The sequence below is a fragment of the Solea senegalensis genome, linkage group LG5, assembly GCF_019176455.1.
Source record: "Solea senegalensis isolate Sse05_10M linkage group LG5, IFAPA_SoseM_1, whole genome shotgun sequence".
Taxonomy (NCBI): Eukaryota; Metazoa; Chordata; class Actinopteri; order Pleuronectiformes; family Soleidae; genus Solea; species Solea senegalensis.
This window is the reverse complement of record NC_058025.1, coordinates 17,503,981-17,530,431: the sequence shown is the minus strand read 5'-3', so window position 1 is coordinate 17,530,431 and position 26,451 is coordinate 17,503,981. Positions and strand designations below refer to the sequence as shown.

The 26,451-nt window shown below is 39.0% G+C and overlaps 1 protein-coding gene across 1 annotated transcript; it reads right to left on the bottom strand.

The window, feature by feature from the left end:
- Window positions 1–3,686: 3,686 nt before the first annotated feature.
- Window positions 3,687–26,238, bottom strand: LOC122769073 (calcium-binding protein 7). The gene is made up of 5 exons (XM_044025349.1): window positions 25,865–26,238; window positions 8,663–8,806; window positions 8,437–8,549; window positions 7,062–7,212; window positions 3,687–4,768 (listed from the first exon to the last, which is right to left on the bottom strand). The coding sequence occupies exons 1-5, from the start codon at window positions 25,968–25,970 to the stop codon at window positions 4,638–4,640; spliced, it is 645 nt and encodes a 214-aa protein (XP_043881284.1). The 5' UTR covers window positions 25,971–26,238; the 3' UTR covers window positions 3,687–4,637.
- Between the last annotated feature and the right edge of the window lie 213 nt (window positions 26,239–26,451).

Here is a 26,451-nt window from a genome sequence, read left to right as displayed (position 1 = left end):
GTAAAGACTTGGTGGAGGGTGCACATGGCAGACAAATGAGAGAAAGCATAAAAAAAGGCAGTGACGGGATGATTGGCTAACAAGTTTGGTGTGATGCAGTGCTAAAGAGGCAGATGAGCCCAGCATACAACCTCTGAAAGCAAGGAGTGACAGAGCACACACTTGAGAGGAGATGAAAGCCGGAATTATGAGAATTAAGTTTACTATAATTGAAACAGAGTAGTCTTCCTGACTGAACTTACAAATGTATGCTGTAGAGCTTCATTTATGCTTGTTATGCTTCAGAGCGCCTTGTACAGAATGCTATACAACAACCATATCTCTTTCTTCTCAGCAAGTCCCTTTTAAATTCTGGTATGCAGAAGTGAGATATTTGACACTTACGTCAATGTGCAAAATGCTTTGTTGTTTTTATGTCTGTCAAAATCTGTGATCGTTGGCATTAGGTGCAGAATGATGTGACTTAGCGGTAATCTCATTGACTTAACTCTTTCTTCGATGTATTAGCGAGCATATATGAGTTTACCTCATTTATGACATGACACAATGCCTGCAAGCATGTCTTGAATAAACCTGGCATAATAAACCAAAGTAGATACATGTTGACATGAAATAGTAGGAATAGCAGACAAACAAAGGTGAACATGAAATAAGGTTCCACCACAGTTTTAATAGAGTTATGGCTTGATTTTATTCAAATGTATTCTTCAAAACTGCACACATGTGTAAAGTTATTGAGAAATAATTATACTGTCTGATCATTATAGCGTTGCTAAAACAACAAATCTAATGAATATTTTATTTTTATTTTTAATCATGCTTCAGATGATGTCCCAATTTTTACTTACTTTTAATAATTGCATCTGCTATATACTGTAGAAATATCGATTTTGATAAGAGTTGTTGCAAATAAGGAAATATAAGAGATGATTTTGTTGGCATGTGATAGACGGGGCTCAAAACACTGCTAAGCCAAAGGGCATCTCAAATTGGAATGAAACAATCCATGGATTCAGCGAAGCTTGGCTGTATGGATTTCAATCTGAAATGTCAGAATGTCAATTAATGCCATGAAACTGATCCCTGAGCTTTTCACATAGGGTCAACTCAAGTGCTGTGATTGAGGGATTTGACAAATCGACAATTATTCACTGACACGGGATGTGGTTGGTTTGAATTTATTCATGTGAAATACCGTCCACAGACATAGAAGACCATGAGGTGGAGTGACTGAACAGATATCACATGGTCAATAAACATTTTTGCAAGATCCAAAGACAAGTATCAAAGTACAGTTCAATGTAAATATAACATTCAATAGACTATCAACAAGTTCATACTTTTTTTTCTTCTTCTTCATCTGTAAAAAGAAAATAAATATCAGTTTGTAAATTTTGCTCTGGTGATAAATAATAAATCTATGATCCAGAGAAAGAATAAGGCAACAAATTAAATTATTAATATTCTGTTATCAATGAAAATGTCCCCCTCACTAATGTTATAATAGAAAACGAATGAGACGACCTCACAATCTATTCCATCGCATTCTTGTCACAAAAATAGATACATCTATGGTAAAGTAATTCTTTATCTCTAAATGGATGAAACAATCATGGCGGTGAGTTATTGTTGTGCACTGAAAAACATCTTAAAGTGCAAAATGGAAACAAATGTATGATTTAATAATTTGGCTTTTTCTCTCTTTTTTCCCTCAGTGTTTTCCTCACAGATTTGACACTTCTGACAAATTGCCCTGGTGCATCAGATAATCATTATCCTGTCTGGCACTGGGCGATAGGGCAATGTAATTCTGTTCCTCTGTAACATTCTGGCTTGGAGATCCAAGTTTGGGCAGCTGCCAATACTGATCCTAAAGGGGGATATTTATAAGATATTAATTATTTAGCTCTCTGTATGAACTGTCTTGGTTCGAGGGCATTTTTTGAAGGGCTTTGTTCTTTCTTTTAACTTTCCAAACACATGGCTGCACTGTCAAAAATTCTAATTTTTTCCACCCAGTAGTCACATTTCCAAGTGAATCATTATGCATGGAACTTTACTGATCCGAGTGTTTATGTCAGACTTTGTACATACTCTCAAAACTATAAATAGTTATGACCAGTGTTGTAGTCAAGTTAATAAAAGTCAGCACTGAGTCTCAAGCCGACAATATTTGAGTCCCCGATGTAGAGTTGGGTTTCAAGATGGATTCCAGTGCTCCAGTTGGAGCTGAAATACAAATTAAAAAGTGTCCACATCAAAAACAAATTGAGTTTTATGTAGAATTTGTGTATGCAAATTAGATGATTCGGGGCGTCTATTTAGGCTACCAACACTTTGGCGCTGTGAACATGTGCCCACATTTCCACGCTCACTGGTTCACATACTGTAGGAGCATAATAATTAATGTTAACTTTGCATCAACAGTATATCATTATTATATTGCAGTGCTACAGCAGCATTATTACAATAATTCAATTTTGTAATACATTTCTGCATTTGTAATACAATTCAATACCAAAGCAACAAAAAAGGCAGTCAAAATTTGAGTCCAAATGCAAGTGTACACTACGTGACTGACCAGTATGTCTTGCGTGTCACGTCACAAAAATGCAACGTCACAAAAACATACACAGAAGGTGACAGTGTTAGATTACTGTTTCGTTCTCCTCCCTTTCCCTGATGAATCGGTATTGTGTAGTCCTGCTCAAGTTTTAGCTGCCGTCCCTCTCATTGCGGTCTCTCATTGGCAGGGGTGGGTGGAGTTGTTGCACAATGGTCAAGTTTCCAGCACACTGGAAGTGAGACTAGGTCTGTGTGGCGCGCTGAGTCTCGACATTTCCTGTCTCTAAATACTTTACACTGCCAATTGGGAAGGTTGGCCACAAATGTCAAAATTTGCTAACAGCAACATCATTAGGTGGAAAAATGCGCAGCGTGACCTACACTTGTGTCCAAGCTGAGTCAGATCCTGAAAATTAGAACTCAGTTCTCATTCAAGTACAAGTCCTGGACCCTATCACGGGTTATTACTGAGCTTTGCTCTTGTTTTGTGGTCCAGTTGCATTGTCACAGATGTATCTCAAAGCTTTGGTTGAAGTTGGTTTATATGCACAAAACACACAAAACCAGATGCAAGCACAACGATCCAAACTATACAAATTAATGAGGTGCAAAACACATATTAATGTTTTATTGCAACGGTTTACACGATTTGGCCCCTTGTGTGACTCTAATGAGACAGGCACCTTCTGACACTCCACTTATGTCTGATCCTTTTTTCACAGGAGAGGAGACGTGCTCCCTGTTGGAACATCAGAACCGGTGTCTCTGCTGTATTGCCAAAACCCTAATTTGAAAAGTGCAATAGAAACATTTCTGACCTCAACATCCATTGGGTTTTCTGTTGTTGAAGAATCATGTCAATTCATTGTGATATATCTATTTTACACACAGTTATTGTTCTACAGCAACTACTTAAGACAAACAAAAAAAAAAACAACACACACACACACTCCTGCACATTTATATAGCCAGTACCAGCTAGATCTGTTTTGATGCATATTCTCTTAATGGTTGAGTGACACATCTTGAAGTCATTGGTTGCAGTAAGAGAGGCTCATCAGGTGCCCTCGTGAGACAAAAGGTCTGTAGTTCAGCAATCCCAAAATCCAAAATTATTTTTATGAGCATGTGCTAAAGCAGCCCTTCTTTTTCATGCAGTCGTATTCTTTACTGTTTTGTTTTGTTTTTGCTGCTGATAACCCTGCACCACAAACGATTGCTCACAGTTGTCATGAAGTAACTGAAATCAGCTCTGTTACACATTAATAATGGTAACTAACATTGATAAGAATTTTTTTACAAATGTGTCAAGACAACTGTTTAAATCCATGCACTTCATGCATAGATGATGGTAATCGTCTGAGGCCTGCAAAGGCTTAGTGTGGACACAGAGGAGATTCCAGCCAGTTACCTGTCCATTCACACTGGCTTCACCCCTGCACCATAGCTACTGCTCAGACCCAAGCCCTGTCAATGACATTATCCACACAAGTACATGCAACTCCCTGCAAATCCAAGCTATTGTTGTTTCCCACTGGTTTTTCGAACAATGTTGCACCACATGTAAGATTCTGCACAAAGCTGTACACTCCACACCTCTTTCTCCAGTGTCCCTACAATATGTAACAAGGTTTCTTTCTACTCATTTATAATAAACCACATGGTACACTGACAAATATACAACTGGACAGTCACTACACTTCTCTCTATAGCTGCCACCATAGTGAATGCAACACTGTTCAAATGCACGTAGCTAATGAATAGGAAATGTTTTATTATGAAGAGTGATATGTATAGTCAGCTGTTCATACACGCTGTTGTCTCTTTGTGTGAGGTCCCGTTCTCCTTGTTGTTCTTCAAGCTGTTAAAATGTCTCTGTCACATGTCGCATCCTTGGTGACCTCAGTTTCATGCAGTCATATGTTTAACAGCTGTATGATTGTCTGTAGTATTTCTTGTTTGTTTTCTTTGTTGTTGTTGTTTTTTTTGTTTGTTTTTTGTTTTCTTTTACACAGTCATGTTTCTGTAAAGGAGCCTTACGCTACTGGTGAAGGCTGAACATGCAGCAGCTTCTATTTCATGCCGCTTCGCAGCACTTGATTGGCTGCAATGAGCATGACGCTGATAATGAAAGCGATGGCAAAGGCGCATATCAGGCTCTTGCGCACGCATGTTTGCTTGACTTGCTGCGTCGGGCTGGAACCTGGGAAGGAAATGTGAGAAGAAAAGAGAAAAAGAAAATATATATATGAAGGTCTATTGAATCAGGTGTTATTTGGTGATTAAACAACATCTGATAGTAATGTCCAAAGGAAAGAGCGCATCACAGAACCTTACAGTTCAGAACACAGCCAATAAATTGTGTTTTCACACCTGTATGCTGCATAACCACATCTAGATTAAAATGCTGATTGGACTCTTGGAGCAACAAATTGAGTAGTACCTGACTGGTATATTAAACAATGCACGTTCAAGAAAAGCAGAAGAAACAAGGCATTTAATGTAACTTTCTTATTCTCTGTTCAGCCTTTTTTCTGCACAAATGATTCATTCTCTGCTGATGATACTTATAGGTTTGTGGGGGGAATTGGAGGTAGTCCCTGATGACTTTGGGTGAGAGGCAGGGTAAAGCATGTACAGGGCATCACAGGCCCAAAAGGCAAACAACTATTCACACTCACAATCACACTTGTGGGCAGTTAATTCTCGAATATATTCTACAAGTCTCCAATTAACCTGCATCTCTTTGGACTGTGGGAGGAAGCCGTAGTAGCAAGAGAAAACCCACGCAGAAAATAAGAGAACGTGGAACTTCACACAGAAAGGAAAAGGGATTTAAACCTGGAACCATCTTGTTAGAGATAAGTTCGACCAACTGCATTGCCATGTGGCCTGATTTCAAAATGCTTATAATTTGCTGTTGTCTGTGTCTTGCCAACAATAAAAAAAAAAGTTAAGGATGGAATTGTTGGATGGGCTTGTAACGGCTACAACAGTCATTGAATCTACACATGATAAAATGACCACTAAAAGCCACATAAGAAGCAAAGTATTGTTAAGTGAAACTGTCAGTAAATTAACCATTAATGGAAAATTCCATTTTTGTTTTTTAATGAAGAGGTATTTTTAACTTTGCCACCGTGTGAAAAACTTTCCCTCAACGTGCCTTTGCTTCTGCTTCAGTTGGATTTTCTGCATTTCCGACAAGGACTTTCAAATGAGCCCCAGAGAATGGGGTTCTCCATGCAGAGTCTGTGTGGGTGGATGGAGCTTTAGCAATAGCGTAGTCATTTCTATTGGTGAGGAGGAAGCAATGGGGTGGATGGCAATGCCGTGGTTTTGCTGTGCACGGTTGCCCAAATTACTAAACACATCATGTCATACACTGCGGATGGCTGCTTGTAGTGCATTATGATCTATTTTGGCTGGTGATGGGAGTAACTGGCATCTCTGTCTATAACTGATTGCTAAATTTGGTTATGGAAATGATAGTGAGGAATTTTTGAGGGTGAGATCTGTAATGTGGTATCTGAAAAAAAAAAACCTGCATAATCACTACTACATTGTCAATTGGGTGACCCCTTGGTAAACTGATGTGGGAATAATACACAACTCCTTATATGGACATCCTGGGGGTGGTGTCACAGGTCACAAATTGAGGCTTTATGAAATGCTTTTCTTTCCGTCTTTTTATGTGTTGTTGAGTCAAAGTTATGATTAATTTGATATAAAATGTTAAGACTGTTTTTCTTTTATTTTTGTTCATAAAAATGAGGCAAGCCAACTATAAACTGTGGCGTATTTCAAAATTCCCAAAATTAAATCCGATTTTCACATTTTGTACTTTTTAAACTCTGTACTTTTTGCTCAAAATATATTTTTTTTTTATCAGATTGTCCAGGTCGTGCTGAACAAACGGATATAACACACTCTATATTGCACATTCTTATAGCCTCTGTATATACTCTACGTTTAAAAAAAGCAACCTAAATGCTCTGTGATTCCTGAGGTGATTATGACAGAGGTACGGCAGCATTAGTTGCAGTTTAATAAGCAATAAAGGTAATATTATGTTATAATTAAGATGATAATATGTTCAATGTTCAATGGAAGGGGGTCCTGAGATTCTGGCCCCATTATGTATGAGTTCAGGGGATGGAAACAGTTTTTGACAATACATTTACACTGCTATAAATGTAATGTTTGATCACACATAGTCGCTCATAACAGATGCTGTGCTCGAATATTACAGCCATTTCACCCATATCATCAATAAGACAGCACATATTTATGACTTTCTTAACTTTTGGAAACCCACCTCCTATGATTTAATATGAAAGCAAATGAAATTTAAAAATGCTGCTTGAAGAGAAATAACATTTAGAAAATGTTATAGCAGTCATTAAAATGTGTGAAATTCAACACTCCACATGAGAAAAAACATGGTGAATGTATTTAAAAAGGAAGAAAATGAAGTGTATATAGATATTTCTTACTGTCTATATCCACCTGGCAGTCCTCTGGATTCTCTATGTGGTTCTCCTCGGTCATAATGATGTTCTCGATGTCTTTCATGGAAAGGTGATCGCAAAAAGTGTCATATAGAAGCCTCTTCAGTTCCTCTACCGTCAGCTTCTGCATGTCACACTGGAGATATACACACACGCACATACATGTAATTGAGCACAGGCTGGTGGACACACATGCAAACACACACACACACACAGAGGCATTTACACACATGTATTGAGGTGAGGGAACCATAAATAAAGGTGTATGGAAAAAGACATTACACAATTTCCCCAGCTGTATTCCCAAATGGAAAATATGTGGTTCATATGCTGGACAAGAAGTGACCAAAATATATAAATGTAAAAAATACATAATATAATAACATATATTATATAATAACATAAAGAAATTATGTTATTATATAAAGTGTGGCTGCTGTCGGTGTCAGTATGGTAATTATAATTACAAATATATTGTGAGTAGAATTATAGTGGTGTAGTTGGCCCATTGAGCTCATTTTGAATCCCTATTCTGTGGATACTGGACTGTTGGTTTAATCTATAGTGAAGTTACCTGTTTATTTTGCATGAAAAATCATATTCTGCAAAGTAACTGTGAGATAAGTTATGATTCACAAATTGCAAATCAACATATATTGTAAAAAGGAACCTTTTTATGTAAAAATAAATATAATATATATATAATAAAATAAATGTCTATTTATGGTGATGGGAGTAACTGGCATCACCATAGTCTTGGTTTTTGATCAAAACCAAGATCAAAACCTATACAAGCAGAATTCCGAAGTGTATCTATTAGTCTTTTTCAGCTCAGCCTGAGCTGCAGTTAATCTGCAGGACTCTCAGTCAGCAGCACATTACTGATACTACTATCCTGTTATATAATGTTATGTGAAGCTATGCAGCATTTTCAACAATCCCCCAGGTTTCTCGACTCTCCCAGCAGGTGGCTTTGGCTGTCATTCTTTTTCCGCGCACCGATTGCACTACAAATTCCCATAAATCCTTTCTGTTTTGCACCCAGGTTTGGAGCTTCGCTCTGTGATAGCCGCTCCAGTGGCGTTATCACAACAACCAACGCGGCTTTGACATGAGCCTCCTTCCTATTAAATACCATCCCATTATCAAAGTGAGTGGTTGATTTATCTAGCAAGGTGTTGGTAAACAAATTTGTTGAGGTTTTACGTTTATAGTGCCACACACACAAAGACTCAAGATGGAGACATTTCCTGTGAATCTAAACCTCTGAAGTGGAAAAGTCTGAATGTTTCTGCACTGGGACTCTGTTGGCTTGTCTCCTCTCTAATTGGGAGTAAATGAGTGACTGAATAACAAGTACCTTCCAAAAGACAGAGTCAAAGTCGGTGCCATTGAACTTGTCTGGCAACCCAGCTGCTGTCAGCTTCGGGCCCAGAAGAGTGACAAACTCCTCAAAGTCCACCTGGCCATCGCCTGCAGAAAAGAAGGATATCTGGTGTTGTTTTTTTATTGTTTTTTCTTTACCTATCACTGCAGTCCAGTGTTGTTGGCAAATGAGGAGCAAAGCCCATAAAATCAAAGCTCACCATCCATGTCCAGTCTCTGGATGATGACTTCCAGCTCCACCTCGTTTGGCATATAGCCGAGGGAGCGCATGGCCATTCCCAGCTCCTGCTTCGAGATGAATCCGTTCCCATCGCGGTCAAACACTTTGAAGGCCTCTCGGATTTCTGCAGAAAAGACACACACACACACACACACACACACAACCACACAACCACACAAGTTTAGTCTTACAGCAGAGCAGAATATGAAAGTGGGAAAAGGTCCAGGCACTGAAGACACATTTGTTATGCCGCATCAATGCTTGAGTCATAGTCATATGTGGGTTGGGAGCTTAGGATAATAAATCCCACCAGCAAAATGGTGAAAAAATAGCCAAAATAAATAAATAAAAAGAGCTGAAATCAGGAGAAATGTAATTGATTTAAAGGCCAGTACATGCTGACCACTTTTTGTATTTTCCAATTTTTAATGGGGACAAATAAAACCTATGAATTTGCTCATCCGAAGAGCAACATTTGGTTTGGTTTCCCTACTGGACAACATAATTATAAAAATCCAAGCCTTCAATTTCAACTGTATTCCCAGTAAATGGGAATAACCTTATCTGGTTATTATTATTAACTGTAACTGAGACACATTAGTTCTGTGCTTTGCTTAGAGGTAGTTTACACAAATAATAATGATCATGTTAATGATTATGTGTTTTGTATGTCAGCCATTTTCTGTAAGGGAATCTACAGCTGTCAGACAAATTCTGAGAGAAAATTCAAATTTCATGGCGATGAATCAAACCTATGAAGACTTTTTCAACTGACTGCCAACATCTGAAGAGCTTTAATGCTAAAACAGCCCAGTGAGAAATACGTTCTGGCTACGTATGACGCTGAGAACGTGTAGAATTCTGCTGTTTTCCCTCAGCGTCATCAGCCCAGCATTTCCTGAACAGAATACACAGACAGCAGAGAAAACTCAACCCCTTTTCTTAAGAGGTATCAAAGTAAATGCGATTAAATAGGTTCATTTAATCTGAAAGCTTAGATTTCCACATCATAAAACATCTGGAATGACGTAATACACTTGTAGACGGTAAAGAATGTTAATTATTTAGTAAATCAAAGGGACGCAGATGTTTGATGAACACCAGGACTTGTTAGTGTGCGCTCTTTCTTAGTTTGATGTATCAGGCAGGTGGATAAGGTTTGCTGTAAATCTGTATGTGTGTGTGTGTGTGTGTGTTGTACGTTCGTTAGTAGGATTATGTGAAAACCCCTCACTGATTTTCTTGAAACTTTGATGGAGGGTGCCGTATGGTTCACGTAGGAAGAAAGCATGGGCAGGGGCAGATCTGAGTAAGACGGTGGATGAAGGATTTACTTTTTTACTTTCTTTGGCATTGCTAGAGTAGGGGGTTTTCATGAATGTCTCAGGTAACTGTGCAGAAATGATGCACAGTGTTAATCTATGCAGAACTGAATAATGTTCCAGAATGAAGGTGTTGACAGAGGTATGTGGATTTACAAAGAATTTGTATTTCACATCGCAATCTAATAATTAAACTGCATTTTGTTTTATGAGGATTTTCTTTTCTTTTCTTTTTATTTTCTCTTAAACGAAAATTGGGAAATGGCAGTTATGATAACTGCATGTGAACTATGTCACTGTTGCCCCCTAACTCTGGAACGCACTCCCACCGGACCTTAGGAACTTGGACTCTCTCACACTCTTCAAATCAAGACTAAAAACTCACCTATTCCGAACTGCCTACCCCACTTAACTATCTACATTGTCTTATCTGTTTCTTATTTCTTTTTTAGTGTTTTTATTTATTTATGTATTGTACGGTGTCCTCGAGTGCCCAGAGAGGCGCCTCCAAATAAATGTATTATTAATACGTCATAAACAAAATGTATTGTGTGGGAAAATTCTTCAAGAATTAAAACTAGAAAAACAGGAATTCAAACGTTCTACTTTTTTGGGGAACATAGTTTTAATGAGACAGGGTTGAATTAGAGCTGATCTGGTCCCTGATGGTCAAGGTGATGGTGATATGAAAGATGCTTCAAGGTGTTTACATATTTGTTATTTAATGTATTCATTATGGTCGATAAATCATGTCTGTTAAGCGCAGCAACTTCATTTATTATAAGTGTACGCTGATGAGCGTTGAAGATGCTGCCATTCTTCACTTTTCAACTGTGACAGTCCCTCTGCAGTCGTCGTTCAACGATTCTCAACTCTGCAAGATGACTGTTCACAATCTGCCTCTACTCTCGCCACACTGGCTTCATAATTTAAAAATGAAAAAGTGGAGACACTTCATCGGAGCAGCAGAAAGACAACAATAACAAAAACAACAAGTCGATATAAAGAGCAATCATCCCCAAACAACAATAAAACTGTTAAAAGTGCAAAAGATGCCTCACACTGACCCAGAGCCTCAAGTTAAGGATAATGCAGATGTAAAGTTTCATAAAATAACATGTAATATTTGTAATGTCTTTATCTGAAATAAAAGGTTTGCAGGAAGAAATTGTAAATGAAAAGAATATACATTAGCAATTATATAACATTATAAATGAAAAAAAAATGTAAAAGGTCTTGAATGAAAAACGAATACTGAGTTTTTAGTGAAACATTAAAACGAAGCGTAAACACTGTTGCTACAAAATGTATACTTTATGTCTGATGATATTGCTAATGTTAACATGTTTAAATAATAATAATGATGTTTAATCGAGTATAAGATATATATAAAATGAAATAGCTATATAAATTATTGGTGCAGGGAGAAGGGGCGGGTCCTGATAAGTTTTGACTTCTTCCTACTCTCCTTTGAACATGTATAATTTAGATTAATGATTTAATTAATCTAATCTAACAATTGTTTTGTCATTTATATTTTATGTGCCTGTTCCATGTTCAAAATAAAATAAATCATCGTCATACATTTCTTTGCCTTCTTTGTTTACAGTCAATTAGCCGCTGTCGCGTGATCAAAGTGAAATTCTAAAAAAACATTCTCTCACAAATGTGAATTACTGTTCTGACGATTTACAGCGACAACTGGCCAAGCCTCAAGCCAAAATGCACGGTGTGACAATTTGTGACAAAAATGTTTTTGCGGGTAAACAAAAATTTAATTGATGACAGAAAACAGTTTCCGTGTCATTGTGTGTATATAACGTCCCCAGCAAGGCTTTAGAAAATGGCTGTAATCAAGCAAACGTCCACAGAACAGAAAATGTGCCATGGGAACAAGAGAACTTGGCAGTTTTAAAGTGCATTACATCTGGGCATGCAATTTATAAAACCATGACATGCTCAGCAGCTACTTTTCACAACGTTTCCCCTCTGCAAAATGTTTTGCAGGAGGTAAATTCTGAATCACAGAGAGGCGCGAGCCTTTTTTTCCTGCAGTGATCTTTGATTTCATTGTTTATAGAATAACAACACCTCAGTATCCACCTGAGGTCTCCGCTCCCTCTGTTTACTTTAGAAAGAGGGGGCTTCCCAGCAGACACTTGAACCTGTTGCAAACACAAACACTTAAAAACAGGGTGCCGAAACACTCCTCTATGGGCTTTATTTGTTGATCAAAGGTCAACATCGACGAAAACATCCCAAACATTTGAAACAGTAAAAGCTGGCACTATGGAGTGACTTTATACTTATAGCACCTGCCTTTGCAGCAAGAAGACACAGGGTCGCGACCCGGTGTGAAAATGGGGAGAGGTGCTGCTAAAATAGACTCTTTTGTCGTTGTGTTTGTTTTGGTATTTTTGTTTTATATAATAACATGTCTGCGACCCTCATGTGGAGGATAAAGTGGTAGAAAATGTTTTCACTGTTGACTTAAAGCAAGAAGGTTCGGTTTGTGTGGAGTTTGCATGTTCTGCCTGTGTGTGGACTCTCTCTAGGTCCTCTGGCTTCCTTCCACAGTCAGAAAACAAGCAGAGGTTAACTGGACACTCGAGATTGAGCGTGAGAAAGAATGGTTGTTGTCTCGACCTGTCCAGGGTGTATCCCCGCCTTTTGCCCTATGATGTCAGCTGAGATTGACACACATCCCCCATAATGCTCATGTGGAGGATAAAGCAGTAGACGATGGATGGATGGACTTTATACTATACATTTTTGTATCCAGAAATAAAAAAAATATATAATTTCTGGCTGACCGTGTGATAATCAAATGTAAAAGCCGGGATCTAAACATAAATGTTATCAAACAAAAGATGCTGACTAATGTTTTTTTTTCCACATAAACTCTCAATGGGATATCACTTTTTCTTAATTATCCACAGGAGAAGCAACAACGCTCCATGTGCCCAAAATGCTTTAGATTCACACTTCACCCCTGTAGTCACTTGTAAAAGATTTATTTTAAGCGAGCAGGAAAGATTTCTCTTCCTTCCTGCAAATTAGTGCGCTGCCAAAGTATAAATAAAAACATACAAAAATAAATAAACAAATCCTCCTAATAGATAACTGGTAAAATGTCACCTCAGTCATATAGCCTTGCAATTCAATTGAAAGGTCTGGGTCTATTGTAAACAAATATACAGTATATTGTTTTAAAAATATAAATATTGTTTGTATTTGAGCACATTCTGCAAATGTTGGACCCTGTATATGAATATATTGGATAAATGTGGTTGTTAACTGATGAGATCGTTTGAAAACTATAAACCCGCTATAGTAACTCTCCATTTACTCACAGCTCCTGGGTCACGATACACAACTTCCCATGTTGCAATTACAAGTTAACAAGTTTAACTTGAACGCAGCAAAACACAGTGAGTTACAAACCCATGCGTCATTAAAAACAATATCATGCTGCAAATAAGTCGTTTTTTTTTGTTGTTTTTCTCTTTTTCTGTGTGGTGCATAGAATGAGAGGAAGCAATGAAACAATCACGAATTCCCAACGTCCATGGTGACATTATCAATTTGGTAGTTTTGTTTGAGCCACGCTTCAAACTAGGGGAATGAACAGAAGAAAATAAAACAAAGAAACATTTCAGAGGCTCAAACCAAAGCTCATTGATTAAAGATTTAAATTAAAGTTGATTATATCAAAATATTTGTTGAAAAGATGACAATTCTCAAAGGTAATTGTTCGTACATTAGTTACTTGGTTCCTTGTTTATATTGATTTTTTTTTCTTTTTTGAAAAGTAGAAAAAAAGATTTAACCAGATTTTTGCCAAAAAGGGCAAGATTCTGGTGATTCTGAGGTAAAGGGTCTGAACCTGGACTCAACTCTTCTTGGTGACTTGGACTCAAGACACTTTCAACAACAACTATGTCATTAAACGATGTGTTAAGACAAAATGGACTTTACTTGTCCTAGCCCAGCCATATACGCGTCCTCTCAACACAGCTCTTTTAGATGCCAAGTTATAAGCTCCACAGTTGAATCACACTGCTGTCGCTGAACGTGGATATTGTTCGACAAGAGATATACAAATATGCAGACATGTAAATTGTCATTTCCTCATTATAAGAGAAAATGTCCTTTTTTCCCCTCAAAACGTATACTTGCTGTTGCATACTAGTTACATATAAATGTGATTTCTGGGAGATCAAGTTGTTTTTATGTTTGTTTATGTTTTTATGCTTTTTAAGTGTTGGAAGTGGCTTTTTTATTTTTGCATATATTGCTTCTGTCTTCTTTAAAGCCAACCTAACATGACTGGTGCTGGTGTTGCATCTTCCACTCAGGGAGGTGTGGATATTTTTGTCGAAAGGATGTGGTGTTTGCTTTGAAGTTAGAGAGGTACTTGCTGGCCTTCAAAGATGCAAAGCTATGCGGTCCCACGTGGCGTGGTCTGACAGAAGATGAAAAGCCCAAGTTAAGATTGTGAGCCACGAGAGACAAACATCTGAAGCCGCACTCCCACAAGAGAAAGGTGCGGTGCACTCTCGTTGCGTTACTCTCCTCCATACATTGCTGTGTATGAATGAAGTGCAGTGGATCATTGCCGCAGCATAGAGATGCCGGCAGAACTGTGTGCACAAGACAAACGCAGGATTCTCTTGCAAGTGGGACTCATTTGTGTAGGCAAATAGAGAACAAATACGCTCAGAACATGACATTCACTTTGTCTCTACTGTTGTTCTCTCGAGAAGATAAAGCCGGGTTCATCTTGGGTTTCACACATCAGAAAAAAATCAATCTAATAAAGGACAGATTACATGGAAGAGATTTTCGATGCATGCAAAAAAGCTACGTTTTACACCTATTTTAATTCAGCATCAGTAAAAGTGCCTAATGCCTTCTGTGGTGTCTTCCGAGTGGTTTTCCAGGCAGAGATCGTCCTTGCCTCAGTGAGACTTGCATCTGCTCGACACTGCTTTGGATCCATAATTGCAGCACACCCACTCTTTATGTAAGACCTTATGAGTGTGAGGAACAACAAAGCTTTGCTGTGTACATGTGTGTGAACAGTGGGACTATTTTTAAACACCCCTAGGAACCTTAATCCATCTTTAACTGGAGATGGGCCAGCCTGGGAAACCAAGACGATTTGAATATTACCATAACTGGATTCTAACAAGGCTCGAGAGTATTAAAAGAGAATATATGGCACTGTCTTAGTCATCTGTGTCTCAAGGAAAAATCTAATTTCTGGGTTAGGACAGAAACGTCTCCTTGGATTCTGAAATTTAAAACACTTTAAGACCACAAGGAGGAACTGAAAGAGAGAAATAAACATTGGAGAAGTTGTGGTGCTTTTTACCACAAAACAAACACTCCCTTAACCAGCTCCGTCACTCCCACTTGATCCTGATTGATTGGAGTCAGCGATTCTCTGATTCTCTTTCACTTGTTCCTTTCCAGCAGGAAAGGGGAATTATTGATCCGTCTCAATATTTTACCATAGCTACAAGTTTTCATCATCACAGTCAATGCCAAGCTGAGCTGGATCCAATATCCACAAAACCCATGAGAAGCACCTCAAACAAAGGTCAGATGAATATGATGAGAAGCCTCTTCTTTGCAATGCAGCTTACCCAAGACTGTGACATCAGCTAGGTATGTACTCACTTATGGATGCCATTTTTATACGACTGGATTTTGTTATTGCCTATTTTCAACTTAGTAGTGTTCATCAAACGTTAGAAATATTACCTGTGCGAAAAAGCACTTCACCCTCCAGAACTCATTTCAGTTCATTTCACAGGTAATAAAGTCTGCTACATCCACTCCTTCACAGCAATCGATCAAAATGGAAATAAATGACTTAACTTCATCCTACCTGACAGCCATAATCACAGCACTTCATGATATCGCCGGCTAATCTGTGCCACATGCGTTCCAACAGAACCCAATTTGGCAAAGTAGGACGTCACAGCAGATTAAAGCGACTGATGAAGGCTTTGTGTCAGACGTTCAGAAAATTGGTCTCTATGATGTTAATGTGTCAGGACAATGACAACATTTTAGATTACTGTGTCTTGGCATGCACCTATATATATTTTGTATTTTGTAGCCTACAGCCATGAGTTCCCAGTTAGATTAGCACAATGAGATGATACACAGAAATAACTAATTAGCCCAGTTTATAACTTGAATACCTCATTAAACAAACAAGACATAATGTATGTCAATAGCGCTTGCAGGTGTAGTTAGAAAGAACTAAATTATCTGTTAGCTATTATCTATAGTCTTGGTGCTAAGGCAGGGTAACCGTATTCTTGGAATCCATTGGCTATAGTGTCCGTTTACAAATTTACCTGTAGGGCCAATAACCAATATTTTGGGGAAAGAGAAGCAGTCAATGATCAGCTGCATAAACCTTTCTGCTGTCCAGTGACTGTTTCAGACGGAGTCTGTGCTCCAGAGACGTCAGACACAACAATCAAGCCGAACTGTGCCGAATGTAGATGTAGATTAGATAAAAAGATTTAACAATCCTAAAAACACTTCATCTCCAAAAATGACCACGCAAATGTCTAAAATCTCAATATTTCACAGAGGAGTCAGGTGTCTGGCATCACAAATCTTGCCGCTGTGTCAGACGGAGTCTGTGTTCCGGTCATGGAGGAAGTACTGAACAAATATTCTTAATTACCTGATTCTAGTGATTTGATTCAGTTACACTGAAAACTGCTTTACAAGTCACTCGCGTGTGTGTGTGTCACGTGTTAATCCAAGTCACCATAGTTTCACGCAGCTGTGCTGTGATGACTCGACCCACGTTGAATAAGTACAGTAACTTTTTTTGTAGTGGAGATGCAACCCAAACTGTGCCGCGCCGAGGCCATTGTGTTCCAAATGTTCCAAAATATAACAATCCAGCAGATGGCAGCACACTTGGACCAACGTACTGTATAAGTAATTGAGGGAAGATAAAAAGACAACAATGGGTGACTGGTTACAAAACAGAAAAGTGGTAGATTATAAAAACCATAAACCACAGTTGAATGTACACAGAAAAATCATTAAAAAAAAGAGTAAAAATATGAAGATACGTCCTAAAATGTAGGTCCCCATTAAAACCTGTGTGTTCAATAGCCCTCAGTTGTGTTTAGCTGTCCCCTGTTTGTATACATATATAATCACAAAGGCCTGTAGTGGGGATGGCTTGTGTAGCTGAAGAAAATGTCACAGAATAATGAACATTTGATGTGTGGCTCCGCAAATACATGACCATACCACTGCAGTAAAGGCATTTTAATGGTTTAAAAGACAATACCTTGGAGTTTTTCCTTTAACATGGTTATAACATTCCCATCCAAAGAGCACCTCTTATTGACTTAATGTGAGTCCAAGAATGGCTCCAACAAAGACTTTTCAATCAATACACAAACTGAAAACACAAAATGTCAAAAGAAAAACCTTTCAGAAGCAGCTTAACTGGACTGATACAACCTGTGGCTCGGCAGCTGTTGTGCTGGGTCACTTCACTCTCTCTCGTCTCTGCTTCACATCTTTATCACCACCGATGTCAAGTAGAGCTTTTTTCATATGCTGCTCATCTCATCCAGGCAGGTAATGCAACACAGAGGGCCATTCTAAAATCCATTTCTGCCTGCGTGTGCCCGTCTTCCTGGCAGATTGTGCAAGGTGACTCTCCTTCATTTATGTGAATGGTCGGCGCACAACGTGGGATTTATTTTTCTTGACCTTATTATATTTAGTGGGATTTCAAAATATAAGACCACTTTCCCAATAAGAACACATGCAAGCAGGATCCGTTCAAAAGGTTTCCTCAGTACCAAACATCTCAAGAACCAGGTCCCAAAATGAATGGAATTGCTTGTCTTGTTTCTTTCTTTCTTTTCTTTCATTTTTACCACATGTGCACTTACCCACTACACTCACTTTACGTCATGGGATTGGATGTTTTTTTTGGTGCCTGCAAACGTTTGAAATATGTTCAAGATGAATCCAGTAAAGTGCCCCGTATTTTATTTCAATGACATTGTGAGGGAAAAATGTTCCAAAAATTCCTAGTACACAAGTTGAGACATCTTTGCTGACATTGAATAAAATGACTTTACTAAGTGAAGTAAGTCTTACAGAGTTTTTAATGTGTCTGCTACAAAAGTGTTGAGCCCTCTGTCTGTATTCCTTGTATTCTCACACGTGACTTAACCATTTGAACACCAAGCATATTGTGTTCAGCAATTCCCGTCGTGACTATACGAGAGCACCATTATTTCTAAATAATGTGTCGCAGGCTTTATAGGCACTTAACGTTGGAATAATTTAGCAATTACAGCAGTCAATGCTGTTGATGCTGCATGTCTTTCTTCTTTGTTCGTCATTAACAAAGGATGTCTTGAGTAAATGTTTGCCACAGTGTCAAAACAATCAGAAAGGAAGAAAGTGGCAAACCACTTGAAGCCAGACTGAGCTTCTCTCTTCATTCGTGTTACAATATTGTTGGTGAGATAATTATTTATTTATTATCTCTTCTTCTTTGCTTCTGGTAAAAGACAGGAGGGCTTTCTTCCATGCAAGGGAAAGCAAATCGTTTGTTTAGGGGGATTCAATTTGAATGAGTTTTTTTTTTTTTTTCCCTACAGGGAAACAATAATTGAACTCATTCCCTGAGAGAAAGCCTCGCTTAAAGCAGTCAATAGCTGAAGCCAGCAAAAGCGACGAAAAGGTGTTTGGTTTTGGTAAACACATCTGAGCTATTCACACATGTCATACTTCAGAAAATGAGCCAGCACATCCACTGCCATCATGAGTGGTCATTTTGTTATGTGTTGTCCAAATCATCCTTTCAGCAGCATAAGTTTTATAATGGTCTCAGCTGACCCCCTTGGAAGTGCACCCCCACAACACCCACGGATTCTGCACCAGCGATACATTGTGAGTATAGTTTCCGTCTTGCCGAGCAGATGCTGATGTCTTTAAATATCTTCATTTGTATTCGTGTAAGTATTTCCAAAGGAATGGAAGTCAACCCTCCGCCTCGGGGCAAAGACATGAGTCAATGTTTTCTGCTGCAGCTACAGTAGGAGTCGAGCAGCAACATCAAGATCCCCTCACAGGCATTTTATGCCATTAGGAACACGGGGATGTCAATGATTTTTTATGAGAAGCTGTCAGTCAAAGCATTTGCAGAGTCCCAAAACTGCCACAGGAAACACTAACATATGGTAAAACAGTGGTCCCAGTTGCATGTCAATGAAACGCAACAACAAAATTATGTAGTGTTGTAAAGTGCATACTTAGCCTATGTCTGAAGGAGACACCAACAGTTATAACACGACTAAATAGAGCATACATCCCATTTTCTCAGTCCAAAAACATGCAATATGGGCTTAGGTAAATTATAAAATTATAAACTGACCATGCAGGTGGGATTGTGAGAGTGGGTGGTTGTATATTTGTCCCTGTGATGGACTGGCTAAACTGTCCAGGGTGTACCCCGCCTGTCGCCCTACGTCAGCTGAGATTGGCACCCACCGTGACCCTCATGTGGAGGATAAAGCGGTAGAAGACGGATGAATGGATGGATTACAGGTATATTTTAGTGGAGGTGCAGATCACTGAGTGTAATCACCCAAATAATTGGACAATATAAAATATTAACCAGGATCAGCAAAAAGAACTCATTCCCAGAACTTTTTTTTTTAGGATTTATCGTCTGGTGACTACAAATGAACGTGATGGAAATCCATGTACTGGTTATTGATAATTTCCAGTCTGGATCCTATTTGATCACCAGTGGTGACAGCACTGCTGAAAGAGCTCAGTCGGTGTTTGATCTTGAGACAAGGAAATCCGCACTCAGTCTCCCACAAGTGTGAACAAATGAAGAGGGGGCTTTATAGACTGCATTGATTTTGATCACTGCAGCCAGTGACTCTGTGAGTTTCTAATGCTCCTTGGAAGATTCTGTCCATGCTGCGGTGCCCGTGACAGATTTGACTCCGCATTCACTTTCATGTTTCTTTGGTATGGACGTGAAGGCCTTATCTGCATCACTGTCAAATAAACTGGAAACCAGAGTGAGGGGTAGAATGTGTCGTTAATCGTATTTATGGATCTGTACACACTGACAATTCAACCAGTGAAAAATGTGATTTTCTGTCCAAATTTTCCTCTTTCAAATATGTCCATCAATTCAAACAGTCTGTCTTTTCCTTTTTGTGTTGCATTTGGAGATTGACGTTTGCAAGCAAATAAAATGACTGAGGCTATAATTTGTGTTGTTACTTTGCAGCATATGAGTTGAGGGGCAATACATGTTTGAGCTCCATATTTCTGGCTTCTGCGGCTTTTCAAACTAATTGCATTGTTATAATGTTTCTGTTTTTATGTATAAAACTCAGCTATTAGAACAACAGCTGAATTGTTCCATTTTCTTAGCAGTGTGCTCATGTATGTTAAATGAATTCATTAGATTTTATTATTGGATATTCACAAATTCATTAGTTTGAGGGCCTTAGGGTTTTGGGGTGTACACCTCTCTTCTGTAAGCAACGACATTGTATAAATAATAATTCTTGGACTAAATGACTTCCTAACAACAACCTTTTCCACATGTATTTTCACAAGAAAAAATGAATGAAGGTGTGTAACATTTTGTCATTTCATTTGTTTCTAATTCACTTACATTAGTACATTAAACATACAGTGCTCTGCAGAAGTCGTTGGCCACTATTATTATTATTATTTGTTGTTTTGGCTATGATATAAAGACCATAAAGTATAATTATTTCTCAACCACTGCATTGGAATACATCCAGAAAATACAGGAAACATGTATGCAGTTTTCAAATAAATATTTCGGGAACAAAAAGCACTTGAACAAGAGCACAACCTTTGCTCACTCAAACCAGGAACCCAATTAACGTTATTGATAAGAAAAAGGTCTTTTACATCAGGTTTATTCAAGTAATGCCTGAGCGTCATATACACCTGCTGTATGACTTCAACTCACTGACAACTTGCTCATATATGTATAAGATCAACTTTCAGTCACATCATTCCAATCGAAATGCCAATGATCACAGGATATGACAGACATAAAAACGACAAAGCTGGTGGCGGCGCCCTAAGACCTTTGCACAGAACTGTAAGAAGAAAGTGAAAGATACTTAAAGGAAGCCAGGATGGAGCTTTAGTGCAAAACTGAATTAACTGCTCTTGTTGGAAAATGCAGTTACTCTGCCCTTTTCCCCTCTTTCGCTTGTGCCTACAGAAAACTTCTGACGTCGGTTTACACGAGCCTCACTCTGGGATCTGTTAGTGCTGTTAAAGCTCTGCCCTGGGACTATTTTGAAGCTGCCTCCAACAGGGCTGTTGTTGGGCTGTGTGGAAGTCGGCTACCCACTTAATTTTACCAACAGTAATTTTGTCACGCTGTGCATTAGTGCATGCTTGCCTGTGTCTGTATTTTCTGTAGGCTGCAAGGGCTTATTTCCTTGTGAAGACATTTTTGGCTGGTTCTCACAACGTTTTTGGTGCTTTTGAGGGTTAAGACTTGGTTTTAGATTGGATTAGATTAGATTCAACTTTATTGTCATTGCACATGTCACAAGTACGGGCAACAAAATACAGTTAGGGTCCAACCAGAAGTGCTTTAAGCAGTAATAAAATAGCATATGTTACAATATATACAGGGTGGTATATTAAAATAAAATAAAAATGACTATTGTTAAGGACATTTACAGGCTATGAACAGGCTATAACTATAAGACTCTAATACAGTTGAAAGGTTATACAGTATGTACACGTGTGCATTGTGACTATAATGATGTACAGTGGATTATACAGCATATACAGAGAATGTACGGTGCAATGATAGTGCAGAGGTTAGGGTTAGAATTAGGTTTAGGTTGGGGGTAGTTTTAAGGGTAGGGTTTGACATTTAGTTGTGATGGTTAAAGTGGAACTTTGCAAGTCTGGTCACTTTTTCAACTTTTTCTCTACGGGGCTCCCCCTACAGTTTCTGAGTTCATATTTTTACGACACCACCGTAAACATCCATCCATCCATCCATCCATGGTCTACTGCTTTATCCTCACTTTTGCAAAAAAATCCCCACTGACGCTCCCCATTCATTTGTCCTCCTGGCCATGTGCATTCATTGTCGTTCTTTTGCATGTTCAAAAACAGCCGGACCAATGTTAACACAGGTGTGGTCCCTTGCATGGTCTCTGCCATGATGAAGGACTAAGATAACACTATCGCTGCCTTGATCTTACAGCTGGTACCTCGCTAGAGGATGTGTGTGTGGTGCCCTGAAGTAATTTGTGTTTCTTGCGAGACACAAGACTTCACAAGACCTCCTAACTCTGAGGAATCCGGGCATCTTGCTGATCTTGCAAGGCTAGTTTTTCCCTAACAGATAGTAGAGGGAGTGGAGAGAGAAGGTTTGCTTTAGGGTTAGGTTTGACCAGGGGCTTTTTTAGGGTGCTGCTGCTTCCTTCCGTAGTCCAAAAACATGCAGATTGGGGATATAGTCAATAGGATTTTCTAAATTAATGGTTAATTTAGGGTATCCAATATAGGTGTGAGTGTGAGAGTCATGGTTCATCTGAATAAGATGGCCCTGCAGGGACTGGCGGAGGTACAAAATGGGTAAGGGGCTTGGGAACACGTGATGTCTACCACATGCAGAATGCAGCACAAGAATGTGCATGAGTGTGTGTTTTAGAGGTGAGGAGGTATAAACTATATTGAGCTCCTCTCTCTTGTGTAGGAGGGGAAATGGAAAAATATGGAGTCCAATTCAATTTATGCTCTGCTCACATGATTGTACATTAAGGTACTTGCTACCAACCCCCACCAACTACTATGGACACACACACACACACACACACACACACACACACACAGGATTATCAAGCACAAGAAAAATAGGGTTTTCTTCCGATTAAACCATTGACAGCCTCTTCGTCCTCAAAGTGTGCCGCCATTTGGTCCATTCTCTCGGTGGTACAAGCCAAGAACTGAAAATCACATCCATGGCCAAAGCGTGCCAAAGGGCCAGGCCTTTTGTCCTTATACGTATGCTCTTCCACACACACCTTGACTAATGTGCAATTTCAATTTGTGACAAAGCCCTGTCTCCTTGACGGCAGAGCTGATGCATGAGACACTCCACACTTCCAGCCAGTTCTCATATGTCTCCCAAGAGATGATGACGAGACTAAGAGACTGTCGATCGAGCAGCGAGCCGCTGATGAAACACCACACAGCTGTCTGACAGCTGACTGACAGGTCCTAACATAATTAATTACATATTATAATTGAGAGCCTGTCGACTTCTTTAGTATCTGGCACATTAACAACATTACGTTTTTTGTGTGTGTGTTTTATTTAAAAAAAACTGGCTTTACTACTACTTTAAAAACAGTGACACTCTTTTTGTTTCATGATTTTCATGGTATTTCTCTCATTTACTTACACATTAATTAAGCTGAACCAGAAGGCATTACTACTAAATGATATGTTACCCACAGACAAAGAAGAGTATAGTAGCGGTGTTCATTATGTTTGGGTTAATTAGATGTCAGAGAGGTCTGATAAGCATTACTTTAGAGTTATGAAACCACAACAACAAATGCTATCAGATTTAGCTTGGACTTCAGATGATAGGGCTGTGTGAAAGGTGCCGTCAGTATCAAGTTACTAATTCAAAGAGAAATCCTATAGAAATACAGTTCCGTGTAAAAAACTGAAGCAGAATATTAAAGAAAAGGGGATTCTAATCAAATCGATGAAATAATAGTTCTTTGTAAATTTCCAAATCACTTTGCTTTACAGGCCATACATGATACAGCGGCCTCTGTCCTTCAAGCCTTGGTTTTAATAATTCACCCTTAAAACAAGGTAAAAGTAGTGGAAACCTCAGTAAAAGGAGGAATCTGAACGGAAACACATTCATTAAATGTTTTATGTAGATGTATAATAATGTATAATATATATTATATAATAACAAATTCAGCTGCTCATATAAATAACTGACAGAATATTGCCTCTTATATATCTCAGTAACATTTAACACTCTACTCTATCGCATTCATGTTATTCCTTTTTTGTGATATGTGGCAGGAAAAGGCTTTGAATCTTCGGTGTACTTTTTGGTGTCAACATCAGCAACATCAAACATCTGACATCCTTTTCACGGGATCACCATTGCTCACGGTAGCTGACAAAGGCTCTTCCACTGTTGTTAACTTACTGTGCTCCTCTATCATCTCAGCAAAGCTACCTATTTCCTTTCCAGTGAGACTGTCATTATAAGTTAAGCACTAAAGCTCATATGTGACATGACTGCAGCAACAGAGCACAACTTGTTTTGAGTAATTAAACTCAAAGTGAAATGTTGTCTTTTTATTGCACCCAAAGCTTCTAAATTTCAAGTGGGAGGCTGGAAATGAAACAGAGATGACTTTGTCTCAACAACAGAACGCTTCCTCTTCAATGAGTGATGTATTAGTCACATGTCTTTAATTTTCTCTATGTGCTAAAAATTATTTTGAGTGCAAAAAAAAAAAAAATATCTTGAAATGATTTTCTGGAAACGAAACAAAGGAGCTGATGCAATGCTATAGTCATAGATATGGCGTCATAGACAGATCACTTTTGGTGCTGATATGTTGACACATCCCTTTTATCACAGGCAGGAGAGACATACAAGTATAAAGTGCATAGGGATAATTGACACCCATGTGGCATTCACTGTATTCCAGTGCTATGATTTCATTTTTTTTGGAGGTAAAACCAATTCATTATCTTTCTGCTTCATTTTTAACAGTGTGCAAAACTTCAGGTTCAATTAGCAATTCATTTCTGCTCTCTCCCTGGAATATTCTGCACCAGCACCCACTGACAGACACCTCACAAGACTCAGCTTGTCTGAAACTCACACACATACATGTCAGTCAGACCCTAATCAGAATTATAACACTTTTAAAGACACCTGGTGTGCAGTGAACACTGCAAATCTGACTCTGAAGCAAAAACATAATCAAAAAGGAGAGCAAAGGAGAAGAGTGAGAGAGATTTAAAAAAAAAAAAATCCTTCAGTAGAGACATGTCAGCTATGTTACAACATCACTGCAGCTAAAAAGCAGTGCTCAAGCTTTGGGAGTCGTGCAATGCCCAAATGACCTTTGCATGGTAATATACAGATGTCGCAGGTTCACATCACTGAGAGCTCCAGGCAGCAATATACTCTCAGAATATATGGGGGAAAATTGCTCAGAATAGTTCATCATGTGTCTGCATGCTTGCTGGAGAGTGTTACTTTACAGTATGTGTTGCAGAGAAGACTCAGTGTGTATGAACCGTGATTATTTGCAAATGATTTGCTTAATCAAGAGGAGAGTTACCAGAAAATATGTTTTTTATGTCTTCTGCCTCCCATCAGAACCAGCTTATCTATGAAACAAGCAACATCACTTCATTTTCGTTTTGACCAAACACCCTCTGACCTAAGAGCGCATGTGACCCGTATTATTCCTCCACAACCCAGTTCAAATATTAAGACCAGGCGAGGAAATGTGGAAAAAAACAACATATTTAAACAACCTGTTTAAAACTGAAAATCAACTACTTTAAAATCTCTCCTCGCGGACTGAACCGTCAGATCTATAAGCGCTGTCCAAGGTGCTGACCGCGCGCCTGTTTGAATGCGCTCCACCGCATAGAGCGGACCACAGATCACACACAGTGGCCCCAACTCCCGCCACTCGAAGAGACTCGAAGAGCCGCACAGGTGAACACACGAACAGGTGCCATCTCACCTTCAACTTCGTCCTCAGGCAGGTTGACCGGTGCGCTGTACAGGATGTCAGGGATGGTGCAGATCCCCCGGTACATCAACGTGGAGGTGACTGGATGCATCGGCATGACTGCGACCTTTGGCTGTCACCTGCGCCCTCGACATACAGAAATGTCTATGGAGATGACCACAACTTCCGCCCACGGTCACCGAGGGAACGGAGAAGCAAGTGAGTGGATGGGAAGAGGGCTGTAGTGGCAAACGGTGGATTCCGCAGCGTGTCCGTCTCAATCTCGCTTTTGGTCAATTAATGGAGCGCAGGGACGAGTAGGCGGTCTCACCTCATTGCATTTTTGTTATTTGCTTGCAAGAACTAAAACACACAAAGTCACGAGAGAGAGAGAGAGAGAGGGGAGAGAGAGAGAGACCACTCCAGAGCGAGATAATGCGCACACATGTAATTCACTATTAATCAAGACGAGCTCCACATCTGTGGCAAAGCGAATGAGCGCTGGTGTCTGTACTGTAACCTGGTTAAACAAACAAAATTAAAAGTAGGTTACGAGTCCACTCACAGTTTGTATTTTTAGTTCCAGGGTTTTGTCTCCT

Coding starts and splice junctions, on each gene's coding strand:
- LOC122769073 (XM_044025349.1), bottom strand. CDS start 25,970: ATGCCGATGCATCCAGTCACCTCCACGTTGATGTACCGGGGGATCTGC. Junction 7,213..8,436: donor TTGACTCTGTCTTTTGGAAG/GTACTTGTTATT, acceptor GTATATCTCCAG/TGTGACATGCAGAAGCTGAC. Junction 4,769..7,061: donor CTGCCAGGTGGATATAGACA/GTAAGAAATATC, acceptor TTTCCTTCCCAG/GTTCCAGCCCGACGCAGCAA.